We start from the raw sequence: 24,064 nt of genomic DNA on the forward strand, positions 1-24,064 counted from the left end.
TAGGTTCCTGTTAAAGGCGAGATCATATGGTACTTGTCTTTCACCATCTGGCTTATTTCACTTAGCATAATGGTCTCCAGTTCCATCCATGCTGTTGCAAAGGCTAGGAACTCCTTCTTTCTCTCTGCTACATAGAATTCCATTGTGTAATGGAATTCTACGCAGCAGAGAGAAAGAAGGAGCTTATACCCTTTGCAACAGCATGGATGAAACTGGAGACCATTATGCTAAGTGAAATAAGCCAGGAAGTGAGGGACAAATACCATATGATCTCACCTTTAACTGGAACATAAGCAATAGAAGGAAAAAGCAAACAAAATATAACCAGAGTCATTGAAGTTAAGAACAATCTAACAATAGCCAGGGCGGGGGTGGGGGGTCGGGGCGGGGACAGTGGGTAGAGGGGATTACAGGAACTACTATAAAGGACACATGGACAAAACCAAGGGGGAGGGTGGAGAGGGGGGAGGGAGGTGGGTTCAGCTGGGGTGGGGTGGAGGGATGGGGAGAAAAGGCATACAACTGTAATTGAATAACAATAAAAAAAAAAAAAGAATTCCATTGTGTAAATGTACCATAGTTTTTTGATCCACTCATTTACTGATGGGTACTTAGGTTGCTTCCAGCACTTGGCTATTGTAAATTGTGCTGCTATGAACATTGGAGAGCATAGGTTCTTTTGGATTGGTGTTTCAGGGTTCTTAGCATATAATTGTAGCAGTGGAATTGCTGGGTTAAATGGCAGATCCATTTTTAGTTTTTGAGGAAATTCCATACTGTTTCCCATAGTGGTTGCGCCAGTCTGCAATCCTACCAACAGTGCACTAGGGTTCCCTTTTCTCCGCAACCTCTCCAACACTTGTTTGTTGCTTTGGTTGTGATGGCCATTCTGACCGGTGTGAAGTGGTATCTCATTGTGGTTTTAATTTGCATCTCTGATAGCTAGCGATACTGAGCATCTTTTCATATGTCTCTGGGCCCTCTGTATGTCTTCCTTGGAGAAGTGTCTGTTCAAGTCCTTTGCCCATTTTTTAATTGGGTTGTTTATCTTCTTAGAATGGAGTTGTGTGAGTTCTTTATATATTTTGGAGATAAACCTTAGTCTGAGGTATCATTGGCAAATATGTTTTCCCATATGGTTTGTTCTCTTTTTATTTTAATACTGTTTTCTTTGGCCATACAGAAGCTTTTTATTTTGATGAGATCCCATTTGTTTATTCTTTCCTTTATGTCCCTTGCTCTAGGGGACATATCAGTGAAAATACTGCTGTGTGAGATATCTGAGATTTTCCTGCCTATCTTCTCCTCTAGGACTTTAATGGTGTCACAACTTATATTTAAGTCTTTTATCCACCTTGAATTTATTTTTGTGTATGATGTAAGTTGGTGCTCAAGTTTCATTTTTTTGCATGTAGCTGTCCAGCTCTCCCAACACCATTTGTTGAAGAGGCTATTTTTACTCCATTTTATACTGCTGTCCCTACGATCAAAAAATAATTGATTGTAGAGTTTTTTAAGTTCTTTATAAATTTTGGATATTAACCCCTTATCAGATATATCAGCAAATATGTTTTCCCATTCCATGGGTTGTCTTTTTATTTTGTTCATTGTTTCCTTTGTTGAGGAAATCCTTTGCTGTGCAAAAACACTTCAGTTTGATGCAGTCCCATTTGTTTATTTTTTCTTTTGTTTCCCTCACCTGGGGAGATATATCAGACAAAATATTGCTAGGAGCAATGTCCAAGATTTATGGTCTATGTTTTTTCTTCTAGGATTTTTTTGGTTACAGGTCTAATAGTTAAGTCTTTAATCAATTTTCAAATTATTCTTGTGTGTGGTATAAGAAAGTGGTCTAGGTTCACTTTTCTGCACGTATCTGTCCAGTTTTCCCAACACCATTTATTGAATAAACTATCTTTGGCCCATTGTATGGGCTTGCTTTCTGTTGAATATGAATTGCCTATAAAGGTATGGGTTTATTTCTGGGCTCTCTGTTCTATTCCATTGAGCTATGTGTCTGTTTTTATGCCAGTACCATGCTGTTTTGATTACTATGGCCTTATAATATAGTTTGACATTAGGTAGCATTGGTTCCTCCACCTTTGTTTTTCTTTCTCAGGATCACCATTGCTATGCAGGGCCTTTTGTGGTTCCATATAAATTTCTGAAGTATTTGTTCTAGTTCTGTGAAATATGTCATTGGAATATTGATAGGAATTGCGTTGAATCTATTGATTGCTTTGGGTAGCATGAACATTTTAATGATGTTAATTCTTCCTATCCATGAACACTCTATGTGCTTCCACTTATCTGTATCTTCAATTTCTTTCTTCAGCATCTTGGAATTTTCTGAGTACAGGTCTTTTACCTCCTTGGGTAGAATTATTCCTAGGTATTCCATTCTTTTTGAAGCAATTGTGAATGGGGTTGTATTCTTAATTTCCCTGTTAGTCCATTATTAGCATATATATATATATATGTATATATATATACATATATATATATACACACACACATATGTATATATATGACTGAAGTAGAAAAAATAAAATGAATAAAAGTAAATTCATTAGATATTAAAACTCATTTAAGAGCTTGCTAACTAGCCAAACATCTGAGCAGAATCTACTCATTAGTTTCTTGGCTATAAATCAATGGAAAAATGTTTGTTGAATGGAATGACTATTCAATCCAGGTTTGTGTGGGACATTTAATATTCAAGCTCATTAGTAGGTGTATATAGTTTTATAACCATTTTTCCCATTACATAATGTGCTACGTCCATGTTCATTGTAGCATTATTCACAATAGCCAGGAGATAAAGGCAAGCCACTGATGTATAAATAGATGAGAAAATGTGAAATAGAGAAAACATACAGTAGAATACTACTCAGCCTTAAAGAAAAAGATAATCCGGTCACATGCCACAATATAAATGAATCTTGAGAACATCACGCTGAGTGAAATAAGCCAGTCGCAGAAAGACAAATTCTTTTTTTTATCTTCTTAATTTTAATTTATTTTGGTCTTATTTGGGCACCTGTAAATCTACCATTTAAAAATAACAACAACACAACAACACAAGCCCAAGATGAAAAGGCAGAAATCAGTGAGCTATAACTGAAAACTAGTGTAATCCTGTGGAAAAAAGGAAATGGGGAGCTTCATCTATAAAGGATATATTAGATTTATGAAGTATTAAAAATGGTTAGTTCACACAGCTCTCTCAAAGCTACTTCAAATGCAAATTTCAGATTCTGGCTTTTATGGAACTATAGCAAAAGGAACTAAAATTTGTACTGCAGTATTCCTTTCTCCATCCCCAACACTGCCAAAATTATCTAACCTTTTTAAATGATGGTTGATTGGAAATGACGTTGGAATAATGGGCAGGTCACCTAGGATCCAGTCCCAACTGGCTATTAACTGTAAAGACCTGGAGCTGGTTTCCTCCTGGCGCTCATGTCCCTCATCTGTAAAACAGAGAAGGGGGCTCTGAGAAAGACAAATTCTGTATGATTCCACTTACATATGGTATCTAAAGTAGTCAAATTCATAGAAACAAAAAATAGAATTGTGACTGCCAGGGGGTAAAAAGAGAGGGAAATAGAAAGTTGTTCAGTGGGAACAGAGTCTCAGTTTTGTACGATGTAGAAGTTACACAGATGCATAACAAGGTGAATATAGTTAACAATGCTGAACTATACACTGAAAAATGGTTAAAATAGGAAATTTTATGTTGTTTTTTCCTTTTCCCCTCCTTTCCCTTTTCCCCTCCTTTCCCTTTTCCCCTCCTTTCCCTTTTCCTCAACTCAGTCTGTTTCCAACACAATATATGCACTGCATCAAGGAAAATACAGGAGAGAAGAATGAGTGTTCTGCTCACTTCCCTTTGCAGTTCTCCACAATAGGTTCCTCAGTTTTACTTCAGGAAAATGGGTGGAAAGTTGAAGGAAAGCTCAATTCCAGCATTCTAATTATGGGAGCTAAACCATTTCTTCCAATTCAGGCTCAAAATGGCTACTCTGCCAGACAACAGGCAAATATATCTAAGTTCTTAAGATCTTCAAAACCAAATGGGAAATTAATTTAAATAATAAAAATATACTAATATACTCTCCCATTCATAAATAATGTGCCAAACTGACCTCAAGTTCAAGAAAGCAAAACTAAGAAACAACACACACATACACACATTTTCTTTATTAATCAATGAAACAAAAAATAAGAAAATATTTCTCATAAATAAATAACTTATTCCATTAGGAAATACTTCATTCTACAATCTATTTGAGGTGGTTTTCCATCAATTTCATCAGGTTTCATTTCTTCACTTCTCTTTGGATGCAAAGTCCCATAATAAACAATAAGAAGAATAATTCCAAGGAGAAAAGCAAGAGCGATAATAATACTGATAGGTATAAAATAGTCTGAATTAAAAATAGAAAGTGGGCACAGCCACAACACAATCAATATCCCCAATGTTGCCAGTACCCTTACAATATAATAACAAGACATTGGGCATTTGGTATTCTGTCCCTTAATATTAAAAAATGTAAATATAAGAATAAATCCAACAACAATCCTGTATAAGAACTCCATACTCATGGAAACACAAAACTGAGTTTGGTTTTTAAATGCCCACAATATACCTAAAAACCAAAGAAATAACAATAGACATAAGGCAATCTTAACATTTATGAAAAAAAGAAGTACAACACTCAGCATCCAAGATAATAATGTAAACAACTTATAAAAGAGATATGTAAGTTTGGGACAGAGCCCATTCAGGAGATTTTTATCAGGCAAGGATTTTCTTAAAGCTACTTGATAATCAACAGTCGCCCAAGAGATAGCACAGCAAGAGACCATGATGGCTGCATCTATAAAACAAACAAAAAAATTTTAGAAGATACATTGTTATAGGAAAAATAATAGCAATATTAAATTACTATATGCCATACATGCTTTGTCTGTATTTACACACACCCAGAAACATGTCAGGCACTTCATATACTCATCTCACCCAATTCTTTGATATATATATATATATTAATATTCTCATATTACATATGAAGAATTAGTGCTTGGGGAACATATATTACTTGACCCAAGTTATACAGCTAGCAAGTGCAGATGGTTGAGATTTGAATCTAAATCTGCCCAAGTCCAAAGTTAGTTCACTTCACCAATGCACTAGACTGTGTTTCAAGATTCTAAATAAATTGAACAAATTTTGGACACATTTTTTTTGAGGAACTGGTGTAGTGAACACTACATACTCTGGAAATTCTCTGAGACACTACATGAGCTTCGACCCTAGACATATACCTAATTCCCTAAAACAGCATAAAGGGGAGGGGGGGAATTTAACATAAGTATGAGTTGAGTATCAACAAGCTCAACTCCCCGGGTCTTTAAGATGATGGGTCAAATAAGTATGTTCTAAAAAACTTACAAATTTCCATAGTTTTGACATCTTTACCCCATCATTTTCCCAACAAATAACAGAAGAATAAGTTCATTACTACTTTAGAAAGGCATGGTCATTAATCCCACTGTGTAAACTGAGACTTTTATAAAACTTTATCCAGGCTACACCTATGTTGACCAATGTGACTGTATTTTGACAAAGGGCCATGAAAGTTCATTAATCCAGCTTTATGGATCAGAATTTTCTACCAGACATCCCTCCCTTGTGAGGACCCTGAGTTTTGTTTCCAGAAGTTCAACACCCTAGGAAACCATCAAAACTGAATCTGCTGTGATCAGTTTCTGTGAAAACCTCAGGGTATAAATGCCTTCCGAGTCCCACTCACCCCTTCTGAGTTCCTACTTTAATGCATATTTTGGCCTGTTATATTAGATTATATTATGCAGGCTTCTGAAAATATTTATCCAACACTTGTAGATATTTTCAGAGGGAGGGTTGATTCAAATAATTTAGCCTTTCAGTGGTAAAGTTGGTTTGAATAACTTAAGTTTTTCATCTGCTTTCCATCTTCTAAACAGTTGTTGATATTTTTTAATTCTTTTTGTTGTTCAATTATGGTTGTCCCCCATTTTTCCCCCATTGCTCTCCCCTGCCCTGCTCACCCCCTTTCTCCCACAATCAAGTTGTTGATATTTCTAATCTGCTATTCTACTCTGTACTCTCTTTGCTGTTGTGGATTTATAGTATTTTTACTCCTTTACTCTCCTTATTAGTGTGATTTCAGGAAGGAGCAAAGATAAAAGAATATGTTCAGTCTTCTGAAGTACCTCTGCACATAGCCTTATTTTTTTTAACATTTTGAGTTATTCTTCTTGATTGTCAAAACAATACATGGTATTTGGAAAAAATATGGAAATTCAGAAAAGTACAGAGAAGATTAAATAAATTTATTCATAATCTCACTACTCATAAGCAGCCATAGTTAACATTTTTCATATTTTATTTAGGCATTGTTCTATATAGTAATTTCTTTGTATCCTTAAAAGTATGCTGATAGAAACTTTTATAAACTGCTTTTTGCCTGAATTTTATTTTAGAATTACTCTATGTCATTAAAAGTTATCACTATTTCTACTGGCTACATAATGTTTTATAGTAACAGTGTACAATAACTTATTTACCAGTTCCTCTATTGTTAGACAATTAGATTATTTCTCATTTTTTGCTATTTTTATCTAATACCTCAACTTCTTACTTCAAGGAGAAACTAAAGAATGAGTGTAGAACCATAATATGAAGATAACAGTCACTGGACCCCACTGCTGATCTAGAGGCTATGAACTATTTGAAATCACCAGCAAATCTGTCATAAGCCAGCCTATAAACTGCAATGTTGAACTTCTGGTTTCAGTAACTATATGACACAGAACACCTAGGTCCCAATCCACAAATTATTTGCATCACAAGGAAAAAGAGGTCTCATACACAGTACATTCACTGCAGTGTCTTACTGATCAAAGTAAAAATAATCATATTAGGAGGGGCTACAATCGAGAGGTTGATGGGAAATTAGGAACAGTAAGACTATTCAGGGGAACGAACTGATCTCACAGGTGAGTCTAGTGTAGTGGGAACTCCAAGAAAGATGACAATCTGGTCCTCTGAGATGAATCCAAGTCTGCTTGCAACCTTAGTCACTAATGAAAACTGAAACTATCATTTACCAAAAAAAAAAAAGTTTTTTAACATCTCAAATCAAACACCCATTAAAAGTTTTTTAATGGAAATATCAAACTGTCCTTTAAAATTGAATATCTTACCCTAATAAGGAGATATGCTATAATAGAGCAACATATTGGCCAACTTTCATGAGTTCTGTACCATTTGCACTTTCATCTAATGACTCCGATTCTGGAAATTTACCCTATGGATATACTTCAAGCATGCAAAATGACTCACGCATAAGATTATCCATTGCACCATTTTTGCAATAGTAAAATATTAGAAACAACCTAAATTAACATAAAAAGGGGCTTAATAAATCATGGTATATCCATAATTTGTAATAATATGCAGGTAATACAAATGAATGAGGGAGCTCTTTCTGTACTGCTACAGACGGATCTCCAAGATGTACTGTTAAATGCATAAAACAAAGGCAGGTTTTATCTTATGTTACTATTTCTGTAAAAGAGTGGGGAGGAAGAGAGAGGGAGAGGAAGAGGGAGGAACAGAGAGGGAGAGACAGAAAAACACACAAAGAGAATGACTTAACATAGGCTTTTTAAAAACTTTTCTGGAAGAAGCATCAAAAAACTGACAATGGTGTCCTTTCTGGGCACAGGAAGGAATGGAATGAAGGGGGAAGAAGACAACACGTCTTTATATATTTTTGAATATTTAAATCATGTACTTCTTTTTAAAAAATAAATAATTCTATAAATAAAAACAATATAAAAATTCTCAAACCTACCAAAGAGTTATGTAGCTAACATAAGATCTCAGGGGCATACATCTACCAAAGGCTACTAAGAATGACTTACACTGACAGAAATTCGCTTGACCATGTTCCAGGAAGACATAGAGCTGAAGAACAAGCTGCGGACAGCCTTCCAGGTAGGTTTCAAATAGCCTGAGCATGCTCAAATCAGTCATTCTATCTATAGCTTCTTTATGTGGATCAACTTGTTCTTCTATGAAGTTATCGGTTTTGCTGCTATATTTGAAAGCCACATAATAACCCTTTTTCAAGGCAAACCAATACCTGTAAAGTAAACATGAACATTTATCTTCAGTAATATATACTTTATAACACGTATGTTTATATACACAATAATTTTTTTCAAGTAGCATGTGTTTAAGTACAGATTTTTCCCACAAACTTTCTCTACAACAAATTTCTTCTCATGGTTGCTTTATTGAGATTCATACTCCATAAACTTTTCTATTATCTTCACCCAAGGACATGATTATTGGTTTTAAAGGGGGAGGGAGAGAGAGAGAGAGGGAGACAAATATCAATGTGAAAGAGAAACATCGATCAGTTGCCTCTTGTATGTGCCCGAACCAGGGACCAAATGCACAACCTAGGCATGTGCCTTGACAGGGAATTGAACCTGCAACCTTTCGGTTTACTAGACAACACTACAACCAAGCCACATCGGCCAGGGTAGGACTCCATAAACTTTTAGTTCACGTTTGATGTTCCATTTTGTGCTAGCACTGTTAAAACTATATGATCTCATTTTACCCTCACAATAATTATGTGAGATGAGTATGTATTATTCCCATTTTACAGCTGGGGAAACTAAGGCTGCATACAGCAAAGTGATTCACTGAGAGTTACACAGAGAGTAAAGGGCAGACGTAGAGTCCGAACCAAGATCTTATGATGCCTAGTCCTAACCACTGCTTACTGAAAGACAAACTGCAATTCTCAATTCATGCGATCTATCTAACGTGTAAGACAGATACGTGCCCTTATGACAGTGTCAGTGTTGAAGATGATACTGAATCTTCTTTCAATTTAATCCAGAAAACGATTTCTCATTTTCTGCATGGTGCTAGCTTCCTTGACTATTACCATCCTAGAAAATACATAAAATCTCAGAGCACTCTTGCTCAGGCTCTTCTTTTGAAAGAATTTTAAAATGAGCATAAGTCATCATCATGCAAAGAAAATTAATTTAATTTTTTTAATCTAAGATTGAGATACTTACTTAGAAAAAATCTGAGTCTAGGAATAAAGCAACCAGGACTATAGCACAAAATTTATCAAAACTTTTAATCTACACCTCAGTTTCCTCATATATAAAATAAGGGCAGTGGATATACAAGGTTGGGCAAAAGTAGTTTTAATTTTCCGCTTTCGTTGATCATTGGTTAAATTACCAGCCATTATTTCCTAAGAGATAAATCATAAGTAAAGATACAAAATAATAACAATAAGACTAATAGTACAAAAAATACAATAAATAGATAATAAAACAAGAATAAATTCTGTTTCATGTACTCACAACTGTGCATCTACTTTTACCCACCCCTGTATATCCTGTTTCAACCTGCTCCTTCTGTTAGTGTTTTCCATTTCAGTAAACGGTACTAACATTCACCATGTTTCTCAGACCAAAAACATGAGAATAATTTCCAACTCCTTTCTTTTTCTCATACCCTATAAAAATTGGATATGAGTAGGTTCCTTGGTTCTAACTTCAAATATGCCCAAATATAAACACTTATCATTTCCACTGCCATCAACCTGGTTTAGGCAGCCAACATCTCTGGCCTGGATTACTTCAATAGCCTCATAACTGGTCTCTGATTCTACTCCTGATTCTTACACATTCTTCGCTCTACACAGCATCTACACTGAACCTGTTAAACATAACTCTGATGTCACTCCTCTGTTCAAAATGTTCCAATGATTTCCATCACTTAGAATAAAACCCAAATCCTTACCATATCTTTTAAGTCCCTCCGTAATCTGCCTCCTGCACAGACTACTGTCACTACCTTTCTACCTAATTCCTCCCACACTTCCAGTGTTCCCTTCTTGCTGTTTCTGCCAACATAAAGGCTTTTGCCTTTGCTACTACCACTCCCTCTCAACACCAGATACCTTACCATATCACTCTTTAACTTTGTGAAGCTTTAAGATACATGAAGCAAAGATTGTCAAATGTAAAGGAAGAGAAAGATAAATCCCAAAACTTACTTGAAGATTTTAACACTCATCTCTCAGTAATTGAAAGGAAAAATAGGTCCTCCCCCACATAAAATCAGTAAGAATATACAAGATTTTAATACCACTGCTGGCCAAATTGCCCTAATTTACATTTGTAGAACAGTATCCTTATCAATGGCAAATTACAAATTCTTCTCAAATACAGAAGAAATATTCACCAAGTTACACTATATGCTGGCCATAAAACAAGTCTCAAGTTTAAGAAGACTAATCATATAAAGTGTGCTCTGACCAAAACAAAATTAAATGAGAAATCAACAAGATACCTAGGAAAATCCCTAATATTTAGAGATTGAAGAAAAAGGCCCAGATCCTAAAGTTTCATAAATATTGCACCCTAGGATATTTTAGCAGTACTAGATAATCTTTCTCTAAGGCATTTTAAATAGAAAAATAGGACTTCTGGCATAAATGGTAGGTACAAAATAAACAGGGGAAGGGTAAGAATAGTGTGGGAAATGTAGAAGCCAAAGAACTTCTATGTACGACCCATGGACATGAAGTAAGGTAGGGAAATGATGGTGGGAAGGTGGGTGCAGGGCAGAGGGGAATAAAGGGGGGAAAATGGGACAACTGTAATAGCATAATCAACAAAATATACTTTAAAAAATAAATGAATAGGTAAATAGAAAAATACATAGGAAGGAAGGTTCAACTATTTAACTCCTATTAAGAAACTCTATAAAAAAGGGCCTAGACATCTGTGGGAGGCAGGAGACTAATCTCCATTTTACTCTTTTATACAACTTGAACTTCTTTTAACCATGTAAGATAAAAGAGGAAAAATAACTTCCATATTTTAAATATGCAATTGAAATGCCTATCATATATCGATCAAAGGAAAAATCTCCTTTGGCAAAGAGAGAGGTTTTATTACAAATGATGCATAAAATGGAGATGCAGAAGTGTCATCTAATTTATATTCTGGAAAATGAAATATTCTACTCCAAAGACCCCTGAGCAGAAACAGCATACTTAATAGCAATAGACACATATACCTGATAAATAATACATGTTGATGTGCTTTGTCTTTCATCTACCAACACAAAGTCAATTTCCTTATTCTCTAGGGAAATGAATCCATAATTAAGCAAATCTCAAAGTTTTCCACAGTCTGAACAAATCCTCAGATAATCTGGCCCATTTTTATGAAGTTTTAATTTTGCTTACTTCTCACTATTTGTCTCAGTATTATGCCCCTTTCTGCACTAAGAAAATATACAGAAAAAGAAAAAGACAAAAAGAGGAAGGTGTCTTTGTTTATCTACCTGGAATTTTTGCTAATAGCCAACCTAATTCAATTATTCTTTTCCTTTTTTTAATTGATTAAATAAGCAAAAAATTCACATAACTCAAAAATCAAAAACACTAAAAGTTATTCAGTGAAAAAAACTAATTCCACTTCTACTACCCAACTACCTGGTTTTCATCCTCCCCCAGGACCACAAGAAACCACCATTGCTAGTTTCATGCAGACCCTTCTAGAGTCTCTGTGTGCGTATCCAAGCAAACAAAAATATGTTTTCCTTTTCACCACCTTTTTAACATAGATTGCAGTATATTATACCTGCTGGCTACACCTTGTCTTTTCACTGAAGAATACATTTTGGAGCTCTTTCCATTTCCGTACAGAAGTACTTTACCATTCTTTGTAATAGCTATGCAGTATTGCCGTTGCACAGATATACCATAAACTCTATCAACAGACATTCAAATCGTTTCCAATATTTTGCTATTACAAACAATGCTACCATTAAAAAATTGTGTGCATATGTCCTTTTACATGTATGATAAATTCCCAGAGGGGAACCTCTGCCCTAAAGGTATATGCATCTGAAATATGGTCAAACTTCCCTCCACAGGGATTGGACCAGTCCACACTCCCATCAACAAAGTATGACAGCACGTGTTTTCCCACGCCCTAACAACAGAGTATACTATCACTAAGATTTTTGCCAATCTGGTGAGCAATAATGTCTCAGTAAAGTTTCAACTGGCATTTTTATTATAAATGAGGTTTAGCATCTTTCATAGAACTTAAGAGCCATTCACATATTCTTTTCTATGAATTATCCTTATTATTTTCTACTTTCCTATTGGATACATGACCTTTTTGACTTCAGAAGCTCTTTAAATATTAGAAGACTAGCCTTTTGTTATAAGTTGCAAATATTTTCCCCTGTTAATGTTGTTTTTCTTTTAGAATTGCTTTTGTTCTGGTCTGTATTAGGGGAGTATCACTTTTAGTTATTGACATGCATTTTTAATAGTCAAATATATAATTTTTACAGCTTATGGAATTTTATTTATGGTTAGAAATCAAACTTTCCCCATGCTACTTGATTTGTTTGAAATTTATCCAGTGTCTGATTACGTAGAAGTATAGTCCATAACATGTAATCTTAAATTATTCCAACTCTAAAGTTAATCAAAACCTTTACTTTTTTTTTTAACCTTTATTCTTCTTATTGGCTACTTATTCTTCATATTTTTTTAACCTTATTCTTCATATTGGCTACTGCTTCCTCTTACATTCTGGTCTATTTCTACAATCTCTGTGTAGTCTGCCTATTTATATGGCAAAAAAAACCCACCTCTTTTCTTGTCCTTGTGATTTGCACTGGCAGGGGGAGTGCTACTCTGGAAACAAAACTCCTCCAGTTTATTCTTTCAGATTTCCTTCTGGCCAGAAGAAATTGAGCCCATATTTTGTTAAATCAAACACTGGGAGGATAAAAACATAACCTGCAAAATTTTAAAATTCTCTTAGTACCCCTCTCTACGTTCCTATCAATATACTTCTGAAAATTTCACCCTCATCACACAGCAGTCTAAATTCTTCTCAAGATCATATGCTAGGGCATGAGCTAAGTCTGACCTTCCTATGAAGGTTCAATTATAGTTTACATAACTTCTTTCAAATGGCTACCCACTTGTCCTAAAACACCTAACTACTGAGCAAAAAAAAAAAAAAAAAAACAATAAGAATATAGAATCTATGTACAACACTATCAACTACACTTACTAAATATCATTTCTAAATTACTACAACCAACCAACAAACTGCAGCAGAACACATATATTTAAAGTATACATGAAATCATAAAGATGAACCATATATTAAGCAATAAAACAAGCCTAAATAAATTTCAGAATCAAAATCTTAAGAGTATGTTATCTGACCATAATGGAATTGATTAGGATCCAGCAAAGGTATCATTTACAATGGAAGGGAAGAAAAAGTGCTTCTCAGATAAGGTCAAGTTAAAGAAGTTCATCATCACCAAGCCCTTATTATATGAAATGTTAAAGGGAGTTACCTAAGAAAAAGAAGATCAAAAATAGGAACAGTAAAAATGACAGCAAACTCACAGTTATTAACGACCATACCTAAAACAAAAACAAGAGCAAACTAGGCAAACAACTAGAACAGGAACAGAACCATAGAGATGGAGATCACATGGAGGGTTGTCAATAGGGGAGAGGGAGGGGGAGAGGGGGGGAAAGGTACAGAGAATAAGTAGCATAGATGATAGGTGGAAAATAGACAGGGGGAGGGTAAGAATAGTATAGGAAATGTAGAAGCCAAAGAACTTATAAGTATGACCCATGGACATGAACTATAGGGGGGGAATGTGGGAGGGAGAGGGTGGGCAGGATGGAGTGGAGTGGGGGGGGGAATAGGACAACTGTAATAGCATAATCAATAAATATATTTTAAAAAAGAAAAATGATTAGGAATTAATATTAAAATATCTACAAAAGTTCCAAATACCGGAAAAAAATTTTAAACACAGCCTAACATTTGTGTAAAAGAGGAATCACAAGGAAAGCTAAAAAGTATTTTGAACTAATGAGTAATAAAAACATAACATATCAAAATGTCCAGGATACAGTTAATGTACACGTTTGGGGGAAATTTATAGTTTAAATGCTTTTATTAGAAAATAAAAGAGAGTTAATAGTAATAATGTAAGTTCTATAGAAATGACCTAGAAAAAGAGAAGCAAAGTAAACCTCAAGTACATAGAAGAAATTGAACCTAGAAGAAATGCAAAAATTTCTAAAAAGATACAACCTTTCAAGACTGAATCAGGAAGCACCTCAAGCCATGAGTTTAAGTGTAGATCCCATCTTACAGAAACGCTAGACATCTCCTAAGAATAAAATCAAAGCCTCTACAGATGACTTGGTGAAGGCTTGACAATTAATTTTTTCAAGGGCAATGACCAGAACATAATCACTGAAACCAGGAAAACAAGGCAATATGAGTACCCAATAGTAAAAGCAAAGCCAGTAGTAACAAACCTAAAAAAGCTTCAGATGTTGAAATTGTAAATGAAACAACTATGCTTATTACTATGTTTAAAGATACAAATGGCAAGTCGGAAATATCTGCAGTGAACAGGAAACTATAAAAAGTGACACAGCACACTTGAAAGAACTAAATATAGCTTCTCAATATAAAAATTGTAATAATTAAAATTTAAAGCTCAATGGTTAGTTTTACATTTTGACCACAACAAAAGTACTAGTAATAAAAGTCATGAAAAAATTACATAGAATGTGCCATAGTCAAAAAAGAAAAATTTAAAATAACTAAAATATAAAAGTCATGTTAGATACAATGAGAGGTCTAACTTTCATTTGCTTGCAGTCTCAAAAGTCAAAAAAACAGAAATATAGTAAAGGAAATGTTAGAAAGTAATGACTAGACTTGTGCAGAACTGATAAGTTTTAAAGAATCACAAGGAGTAGCAAATTCCAAGCTAGAAAAATAGATCTATACCACAATATATCATAATTAAACATAGAACACCAAAGATAAAGGAAAAAATCAAATTAAAAAAAGTTAAATAAAAAATAAAATAATATAACTAATATAAAGAGAGAAAGAGAGAGAGAGAGAGAGAGAGAAAGTATAAGAGCAACCAGAGGAAATAAAAAAACAAAATACTTTTAAAAGACTGACACCTAATACTTCAAGAGAAACAATGAAAACCAAAGACAAGCGAATATAAAACAAAGAGAGAAAATAACCAAGTACTTATCTAGAATTCCAAAGCCACTAAAATATCTCTCAAGAAAGACGATGAAATGATGACATTTCTACACAACCAAAAATTGAGAGATGGCTTCACCAACAGACTCCCAGTAGATGCAATTCTCAGCCTCAGGGAGGCAGAAGAAAAGTGATCCTGAGTAGAAAGTCTGAGATTCAAGAAGCAATAAAAAATAAAGAGAATAGTAAAAATATATGGCTAAACATAATCAAAATTTAATAAAATGTAAGTATATAAAACAGAAATAATGACACAAAAATATGATCTACTTTGACTAAACACAAAATTAAAATACCCACATGGTACCAATACATGGAATTCAAGTGTTTTGAGGTCTTTATATTATTTATGAGAGAAATTAAGGTTCTTCTCAACTTTGGAGTTGGAATAACTTAAGACTGCACATTACGGGATAACTCAAGATTGGTCTATGCTTCTATGTAGGATATAGCATATTGGAATAGACCAATACTCCTGCCAAAACAACCAAAGAAACTGGAAACTAAGCTAATGTTTCTGCAGATACTTGCTGCCTGAAGGTACTCGCTGATTCTGTACTTGGGACAAGATGTTGAAAATGTGGGTATTTCCCAGGCAGAGAGCTGTTGTTAGAAAACAGACAGAATAGCAGTGGTTTTAAAGATCTTGTAGGACTGAAGACAAGGATCTCAAAAGTGCAGCCAGTTTTTCCCCCAAAACATTTGCCAAATTTTGAAACTATAATATAAAGGCTAAAAGTTAAGCAGAAAGTCTTGAAAAAGCAAAGCAGAATTTCTGGCAGTCCTGTGGTGCCAGGGAGATAAGGACCAGGAGCATTCAGGACATGTCGAAGGAGCAAGACCACAGCAGGCTCTCAGTGCCCTAGAAGGTTGCACTCCAGGAGCAAACCAAGAGTAGACTGATGCTTACTATAAATGACCACAAGAGAAAAGTAAAATAGTTTTACCTGAAGACTCTATAATTTTTTATATACAATGTCTAACATTCAATCAAAAATTACTAGAGATGTCAAAAGACAATGAAAATCAAGGCAATTTTGCATTTCTTTTATAATACAATTCATCATTCACAACATAATGTCTTACAGTACCTTCAAGTCATTTGAAACATCAATGAAAATCATTCTGTAGATATGAAAATTTTACATTTATAGAATGGCAAATAACAAAGAATCTACCATATTTCTAATCTCTCTGCAAGGGTAAATTTTATCCTTGTCCAGATATCATAACTACATAATTCTCATTATTACTCATAAAGAATATTCATTAAATCTTATTTATTACACATATATGTTTATCAGCACGAACTTTTTTATTCCATCCTTTTAAACATTTTCACCTGATTGAGAACACACATTTTCAAAACTAATTTCCAGTATGAACACCTAACATACTTTCCAGCTTCCTTAAAACCTGTACTTTTTTCTCATTGCATATTTTGTTTCTCTTACATGTTATAACCTTAAAAACGCTGCCTTTAAAAAGACAAAGTATGTGAAAATACTTTGAAAAGTATGAATCTCCACACAAATTTAATGGCATTTATTATTATTAATTAACATGTAAAAAGCCTGAAAAAAATTTTAATGCTTTCAACTAATCATCATGAATATGTTGCTTTTTAACAGGACAGAATCAGAAATTAACCTTTATGTAGGCTATTAAAATAGTTCAAATTCCAAATGTAACTGAAACAAAAAAGTATGTTATCCTCATAATATATTTTTAATTTTTCTCTTTTCTTTAAGGTACTTATATTTATATATATACATATATATTGCTTTTAACAAAATTAAATCGCTTAAGGTAATAATGAAAAGGTCATATGAAATTAGGTATACAGAGAATCATGGAATTCTGAGAGCCTATTTACATTCTAGTTTTTCACTAGTAAAATAAGGTTTTGAACATGATTTGTAAGGCTGTTTTTAGTTCTATGCCTGATTCTGTACCAGCTAACCACATGGCTTCCAAATTTTAACCACATGGCTTCCAAGCAGTAAATTTTTCACTTAGTCAAATTAAGTGTTCTAACAGAGTTGCAAGTAATAGGCTATATTTGCACTATCAGGCTTAGAATACAAAACAAAAGATCATAAGACACAGAAATGAGTCTTTTTCCTTCTCATAAAAGGTGAGTACATATCAGAAAAAGTAGCTTAATTAGGTAAACTAAAACATTCTATTAATAAACCTGGAATTCTGGCAGTACAGCCATGACTCATACAAGTACCAATAATACAGAGCAAGTAACCTTTGTGCTGCATGCAAATAGGGGAACTTTGTACATTTGATGACCTATACTGAAAGGTAGTTTCTATTTGGATAAAAGAAAAATAGCATTTATGATCAAAAGTGTAAGCTCACCTTGTAAAAATTCCTCCTTGCAAGCAGTGAAGTAGAAGAAAACAATGCTGACTTTCTTGGCCTGCTTTCTTTAAATCAGCCTTGAACCAAGAATAACTAAAACACTGGACCACGAGTGTTCCAAAGAGCATAAAGCTTACTGTTAAAACACCAAAAACATATTGTCCTTCGTAGAAAAACCTAACAGATAACCAGATGTCCACAATTAAATCAGTTATATAGATTATAATGCCAAGAACTGACATCATAAAATTCAATTTAGTGTATTTCATTATGAATCACTATCGCTTTTGGTTGTCTACTTTCTTCTCTTAAACACACACATACAAAAAAAAAGAACAAGTATTAGTTCATCCTTTACTACAGAACTGAATTTTATCTTCTACTCCCTAAATCTATTTAGAAGAATAAATATGAAATTGGAACACTAAAATCAAAGTGACTAATTTTAACCTTCTTTCCTAAATCTCTAATTTAGTTTCAATATTACAAGGCTTTATTCAATCTTCTGTTTCACAATCATCTTCATTGCAGATGACAAAACCTAAAATAAAACATACATATATAAGATTCTAAAACTCTGGAGTATAATATTTAAAAACCCAAGGCTGTGAATTTATCAAAGCTCTGTTTTAAAAAAAAAAATCATATATTGCCACTAAATATAGTTCTTATAATAATGTTGGGGAAAAAATTCTTGGCAGCATACTAACAAATTGACAACTTCCTCTCAGCCTACTTACCTTTTAAAAAGCTTACCCTGCCCTGGCTGACTCAGTGGATTAAGTGCTGGCCTGTGGACAGAAAGGTTGCTGGTTCAATCGCAGTCAAGGCACATGCCTGGGTTGCAGGCCAGGTCCCCGGTGACAGGCAACTGATTGATATACCTCTCACACATCGATGTTTCTCCCCCTCTCTTTCTCCCTCTCTACCCCTCTCTCTAACAATAAATAAATAAAGTCTTCATAAAAATAAAAAATAAAAAGCTTACTCTAAGTCTCTCCACTCTTTGCATGAGAAGATAACACTCTGCAAACCAGGAAGTGGGTGCTTTCCAGACACTGGATCTGCTGGCACCTTGATCTTGGACTTAACGCCTCCAAACCTAAGTTTCTTCTCAGATATGCTTCTCCTGGAAAAAGCTCCTCTACCCTAACTCTCATCTACTTGCCAAATAGAGTCTGAAACTCACTGGAGATGGGTTCTTCCAGGTTAATCACTGCCCTCTATTAAAATACAGGTATCTGCTAAGACAAGTCACATATGACCATAAATTAGTACCATTTGTAATTTTTGAAATCAATAACTATCAAGGTCCTGAAGGAATGCAACACATAAATGGTCTCCAAACACTTTTTTTCTTTTTCATTCTCCCCTGAGGATATTTTTTTTATTGCTTTTAGAGGAAGGGAGAGAGACACATTGATGTGAGAGACGAACATCAATTGGTTGCCTTCTGTACATGCCTGACTGGCCTCTTGCTCTACAGGACAACGCTCCAACCAACTGAGCCACAGCATCCAGCGCTCCAAACACTTTTGATTATACATCTTTATTAGTAACAATTCTTGAGCTATATCTATATATATTTATATGTGTGTATATGTACAGTCAATACACACATTTTATAAGGGATTTTTATATACATTTAAAAAATGAAATAAAAAAAGCTTAACTACTCACAAAGATATGTACCATAGGGCCATTTATAGTGGCAAAAATTTGGAAACATTCTCAATGTGTAAGCATAAGGAATTTGTAAATAGTAGATTCGTAAAATGAAATATTACAAAGCTGCTAAAAATATATTTAATAAAGGTACAATAGCCATGAAAAGATTTAACATGCTTTTGATCCATCAATTCCATCTAGGAATCAAGCCTAGGGAAATATTCACAAATGTACACAAATATACATAAGCTCTTTGCAGAAATTTTAATTTTTTAATTACATTTTATTGATTATGCTATTACAGTTGTCCCAATTTTTTTTTACACAATGTGCCTGGAACAGAAATAATTGTTGCATATAAAATGTCCCCCTCTAATCCTTACATCAAGAAAGACACCCTGATGTTGGATTTCCAGTCTCCAGAACTGTGAGAAAATAAATTTCTAGTGTTTAAACCACCCAGTGCTAACATAAGTGCTATGGAAAAAAACATAGAGCATGTTAAGAGAGATTAGGAGTACAGGCAGGCACATGATGGGTTGCAATTTTAATTAGAATGGTCAGGGCAGGCCTCACTGAGAAGGTGACGTTTGAGTAATGAAACCTGTCACGTGGATATCATATGGAAAGCTTTCCAGGTGGAAGGAACACCTAGTTCAAAAGTGTAATGTACTACAGTTTGAGTACGTCCTCCAGAAACAAAGGTTCCAGAAAATATTGGCAGAGATTCCTTAGCATGGTTTTATTGGCTGTGTTTAATGTGTATCCAAGGTCTGTTCGAACATCATTCTAAAAAATGCAATTTCGTAAGCTTTCCTATGTAGGGAAAAAACATTGCACATATACTGGAAGAACAGATAGTCATAATAGTAGCTATCATTTCTGAGTGTTTACTACATGTGAAGTGTTTTACATATATTATTTCATTTAATCCTAAAAAATCCTATGAGTAAGGTGTTATTGGCCCCATTTTACAGATCAGAAAACTAAGGTTTAGAGACATTGGGTGTTTACGTGAGTTATCTCTGATGAGCAAATCTTTTTTTAATTGTAAATGATTTCCTTAAAAGTACAGACCATAATACCTAAGCACTCCATGTGTTCATTTCTTAATCACTCTCCCACAAAGAGAGCTTCCTTTACCTGGCATGGATACGGAAAACACTAACAGTTTTATAAGATGGGAAAAGTAATTTCTAAGAAACTTATTAATTGCATTATTGGTAGAATATCAGACTCAACAGACTAATCTGATATGACAACTTCTATATATTCCTAATTTAGTGAGGCAGGACATAATGCCGACTGGAAAGAAACCCTACACAGCAAGGTGATAATAAATACAGCAGCTCTCATAAAGAGGACCCGCGGCTCTTTCATTAACCATTTAGTTGTATAACTTGTAGGAAGCACAGTTCATTTTTATCCCTACAGTTGATCACTATCCCAATACCATCTTATGAGAAATAATAGCACCTACAAAGTCTGATTTCCGGGAGAACTTGTGACACTACCTTAACAGAACAGTTTCAATCCGATTTCATTCAGAAGTGAGCCCAGCTGTGTGGCTTCCTGGCTGCCAGCCAAAATATATAACCTCTGCCCACTGTACATGATCTCTTTGCAATAAAGCAGATATTTTAAAAGTAAAAACTAACAAACTTTCATTTGTTCACCAGACTCAACACATAAAATATACACTTACTTGCCAAATAAAAAATGCCTTCCTTAACTCAGAGTCTCTTCCAGAAAATCTTTATCTTGGGAATCTTTTTTCTTCATTGGAAACAGGTATCATTAAAGGGTTTGGAAACATTTAAGATCGAAGACTAAAATGAAACTGAAATCAGCTGTTAGTCATACGTAGGATCTTCTAATCTAGTGATGGCAGAGTGATTCATCGTGACTACAGTACAACCTTTTATAACCCTCACATTGGGTAGGGGAATAACACGGGTCCTTTTACAGGCTGACTAGGTTATAAGCTTTTACTGTATTTATTAATTAAGTTTTAAGAAAGTACAATTTGCCTCACAGCATATCCAAGTGAACAAGTCATGTTTTAAAGAGATTCTTGTATTTGAAATACTCTGACAAAGAATTTACAAAGTATCGTTAATTTAGACCCACGTTTTTCAAACTGTGTATTTCTCAAATTCTATACCCCAAGGCCATACGATTGTTGGTTTCTGTTCCCAAAAACACCCACTACATGTCTTCTATTTCCAAGCCTGTCTACGATGCCCTTCTACCTCCATCTACCAGGGTGTCCAACCTGCAGCCCCGAATGGCTATGAATGCGGCCCAACACAAAATTGTAAATTTACTTAAAACATGAGATTTTTTTGTGATTATGTGTCGCAATATATTTAATGTGTGGCCCAAGACAACTCTTCTTCTTCCAGTGTGGCCCAGAGACACCAAAAGGCTGGACACCCCTGGGACCTGATGAAGTTCTATCAATCCTTTAAGAATCAGCTCAAAACCCATAACCTTTAAAATTTCCCAGATCTTCCTAATCAGTCTGATTCTCCCCTTTCTCCTTCCAATCCCATCACTTTAGCTTCTTTTCTAGCATTTACCCAAATATACATTCAAATAAGACCATGTATGCCCTGGCCAGTGTGGCTCCATTGCTTGGAGCATCAGTCCCATAAACCAAAAGGTTGCGTGTTAGGTTCCCGATCACGGCACATACCTGGGTTGCAGGTTCAATCCCTGGTAGGGGTGCTTAGGGGAGGCAACCAATTGATATTTCTCTCTCACTTCGATGTTTCTCTCTCTCTTCCTCTCTCTTTCTAAAATCAATGAACATATTTTCTGGTAAGCATTAAAAAAATCTAGCTGGCATTGCATGAATGGAAAAATAAATATTAGGGAAAAAAAGGTCACGTGTTTCTCCCTTCTGGTTATGAGCATCTAGAAAAAGCCAACTATCTTTTTTTTTAAGATTTTATTTATTTATCTTTAGAGATAAATAAATCGTGGCCCCCAACCCAGGCATGTGCCCTGACTGGGAATCAAACCTGCAACCCTTTGGTTTGTAGGCCAGCATTCGGTCCACTGAGCCACACCAGACAGGACACATCTTTCATTTTTAACACCCCCTACAATGTGTCTACAAGAATACTTTGCATGTTGCAGGCAAATGATAAGCGACTGTAAATATACCTGAACAGAATGCAAAAATCTTTGGTCTTATTTCCTGGAGAGGAAATTAACCTTCAAGTCACATCGCTAAACCTGTCAACAAAAACTCAGTTTTGTATCTGTAGCCTAGATCTCCCTTCTGAGTTCAACACACATACCCAATTATCTATAGATATCATTACAAGATATCCCACAATCGCCTCAATTTCAACTTATCTGAACCAAGTTCACTATCTACCCTTGTTCCTGTTCTTCTGCTAGTGTCTACTTGTTTGACTCTACTCAAATCACTTAACTTTTAAATTATTTGTTGGGCCCATTTCTTCATCTGCCAAATGAAGAAACTGGTAGTGAATTAAATGAAATCAAAATGGTAAGCACAAAGGAAATTCTAATTTAAAAAAATAAAAAGCTAAGAGATAAAGAGCTACCTATGAGTCTCAGGAAGAGTACTATGGTCCAGAAATTACTGTTCCACTCTCTTCTCAAGGGTCTGCTGACTTTCCAACAGAGTTCTGAGGATGAGAGAAGACGAAGGTGGATCACTGCCTGAATAACCATTTATCCATGGCCACAAGTACATAAATACTGGTGAGTTGACAATTCCTGACATAGGGAATTTTGATGATTATTCCACGCATGTTTTAAAGGGCATATTGCTTGCCTTCCCTTTGCAAAGGGGATAATTTACATGATTATTTCAGTGAAGTTTTTTGCAACACTTTGCCATTAAAAGTACATCTCTGCTACACAAGGCAAAGAAATATGTCACACATAATACAGGTGTGCCTTTTAAGAAACCTGTAATATTAAACTGATATAGCCTTTTCTCCGGAAACACCTGCAAAAAAATTGTTAAATTGCTTGTACTAAATTTTATAACTGCAGGCATCTCGTGTGTTAATTCCTCATTTGTTTTGAGAAGAGGGCTGGGATACTGGATATATTCTACCATCTCTTTCGGGGGAGTGGTTACACACAACTGTCAAAACTCAATGAAACAGATCATAGGATCTGAACAATTTCTTTTAGGTAAACTGTAAGTCAATTTTTTTAATTGGGAGCGGTAGCTAACATTGGGATGGCTAATGTGTTAAACCTAGTTCTCTAGTCTAAGGCAGACCTAATAGTCTGGGCAGGCCAGTAGTAGCACAGGAAGGAATTGTTGCTGTGCGGGTTAAATGAGATATTTCTAAAGAGCACTTAGCAGATGAAAAGCGCTTGGTACATACTACTTACAGCTGTGAACAGGTTACTACATATACACACACACACACACACACACACCCATGCTAACTGGAGGAGTCCTGCTTCCCGGGACTTAGAACTATCTACCCCCCCAACCTGCCCGCCCTTTGCTCCATCACAAGATTTCCCAGGTTAACATGTCTCTCGCCCGCCCCAAAACAAACTCCTGGGAAGGCACCTTGCTCTATGACAAGGGGCAGCACTCAAACCCCGCTTCGCTTCACGCCGCCACACACTCCACGCGGGCGAACTCCCTCGCTCTCAAAGCCGCGTGCGGCGTCACGTGACCTCTGGCCCTGCCCCCAGCTCAGAAAGTGATCACTCCCCGCCCCGTCACCCGCCCCCCTCGCGCGGCAGCACGTGACCTCTGGCCCCGCCCCTAGCG

The 24,064-nt window shown here is 35.2% G+C and overlaps 1 protein-coding gene across 5 annotated transcripts; it reads right to left on the reverse strand.

Annotated features, from left to right (window-relative positions):
* Positions 1–4,198: 4,198 nt before the first annotated feature.
* XKR9 (XK related 9) lies at positions 4,199–23,904 on the reverse strand. Of its 5 annotated transcripts, none has more exons than XM_053929541.1 (5): positions 23,858–23,904; positions 21,980–22,079; positions 17,611–18,154; positions 7,978–8,198; positions 4,199–4,883 (listed from the first exon to the last, which is right to left on the reverse strand). In XM_053929541.1, the coding sequence occupies exons 3-5, from the start codon at positions 17,880–17,882 to the stop codon at positions 4,255–4,257; spliced, it is 1,122 nt and encodes a 373-aa protein (XP_053785516.1). In that variant the 5' UTR covers positions 17,883–18,154; positions 21,980–22,079; positions 23,858–23,904; the 3' UTR covers positions 4,199–4,254. The 5 variants fall into 5 exon arrangements, with proteins under 5 accessions (XP_053785516.1, XP_045037571.2, XP_045037573.2 ...); XM_045181636.2 differs by lacking the exons at positions 21,980–22,079; positions 23,858–23,904 and adding exons at positions 18,354–18,404; positions 18,602–18,683; XM_045181638.2 differs by lacking the exons at positions 21,980–22,079; positions 23,858–23,904 and adding an exon at positions 20,987–21,178 and having other exon boundaries at positions 17,611–17,790.
* Between the last annotated feature and the right edge of the window lie 160 nt (positions 23,905–24,064).

Source organism: Desmodus rotundus, chromosome 8, assembly GCF_022682495.2.
Source record: "Desmodus rotundus isolate HL8 chromosome 8, HLdesRot8A.1, whole genome shotgun sequence".
Lineage (NCBI taxonomy): Eukaryota > Metazoa > Chordata > Mammalia > Chiroptera > Phyllostomidae > Desmodus > Desmodus rotundus.

Coding starts and splice junctions, on each gene's coding strand:
- XKR9 (XM_053929541.1), bottom strand. CDS start 17,882: ATGAAATACACTAAATTGAATTTTATGATGTCAGTTCTTGGCATTATA. Junction 8,199..17,610: donor CAAGGAGGAATTTTTACAAG/GTGAGCTTACAC, acceptor TTTACTTTACAG/GTATTGGTTTGCCTTGAAAA. Junction 4,884..7,977: donor TCAAGCGAATTTCTGTCAGT/GTAAGTCATTCT, acceptor TTTGTTTTATAG/ATGCAGCCATCATGGTCTCT.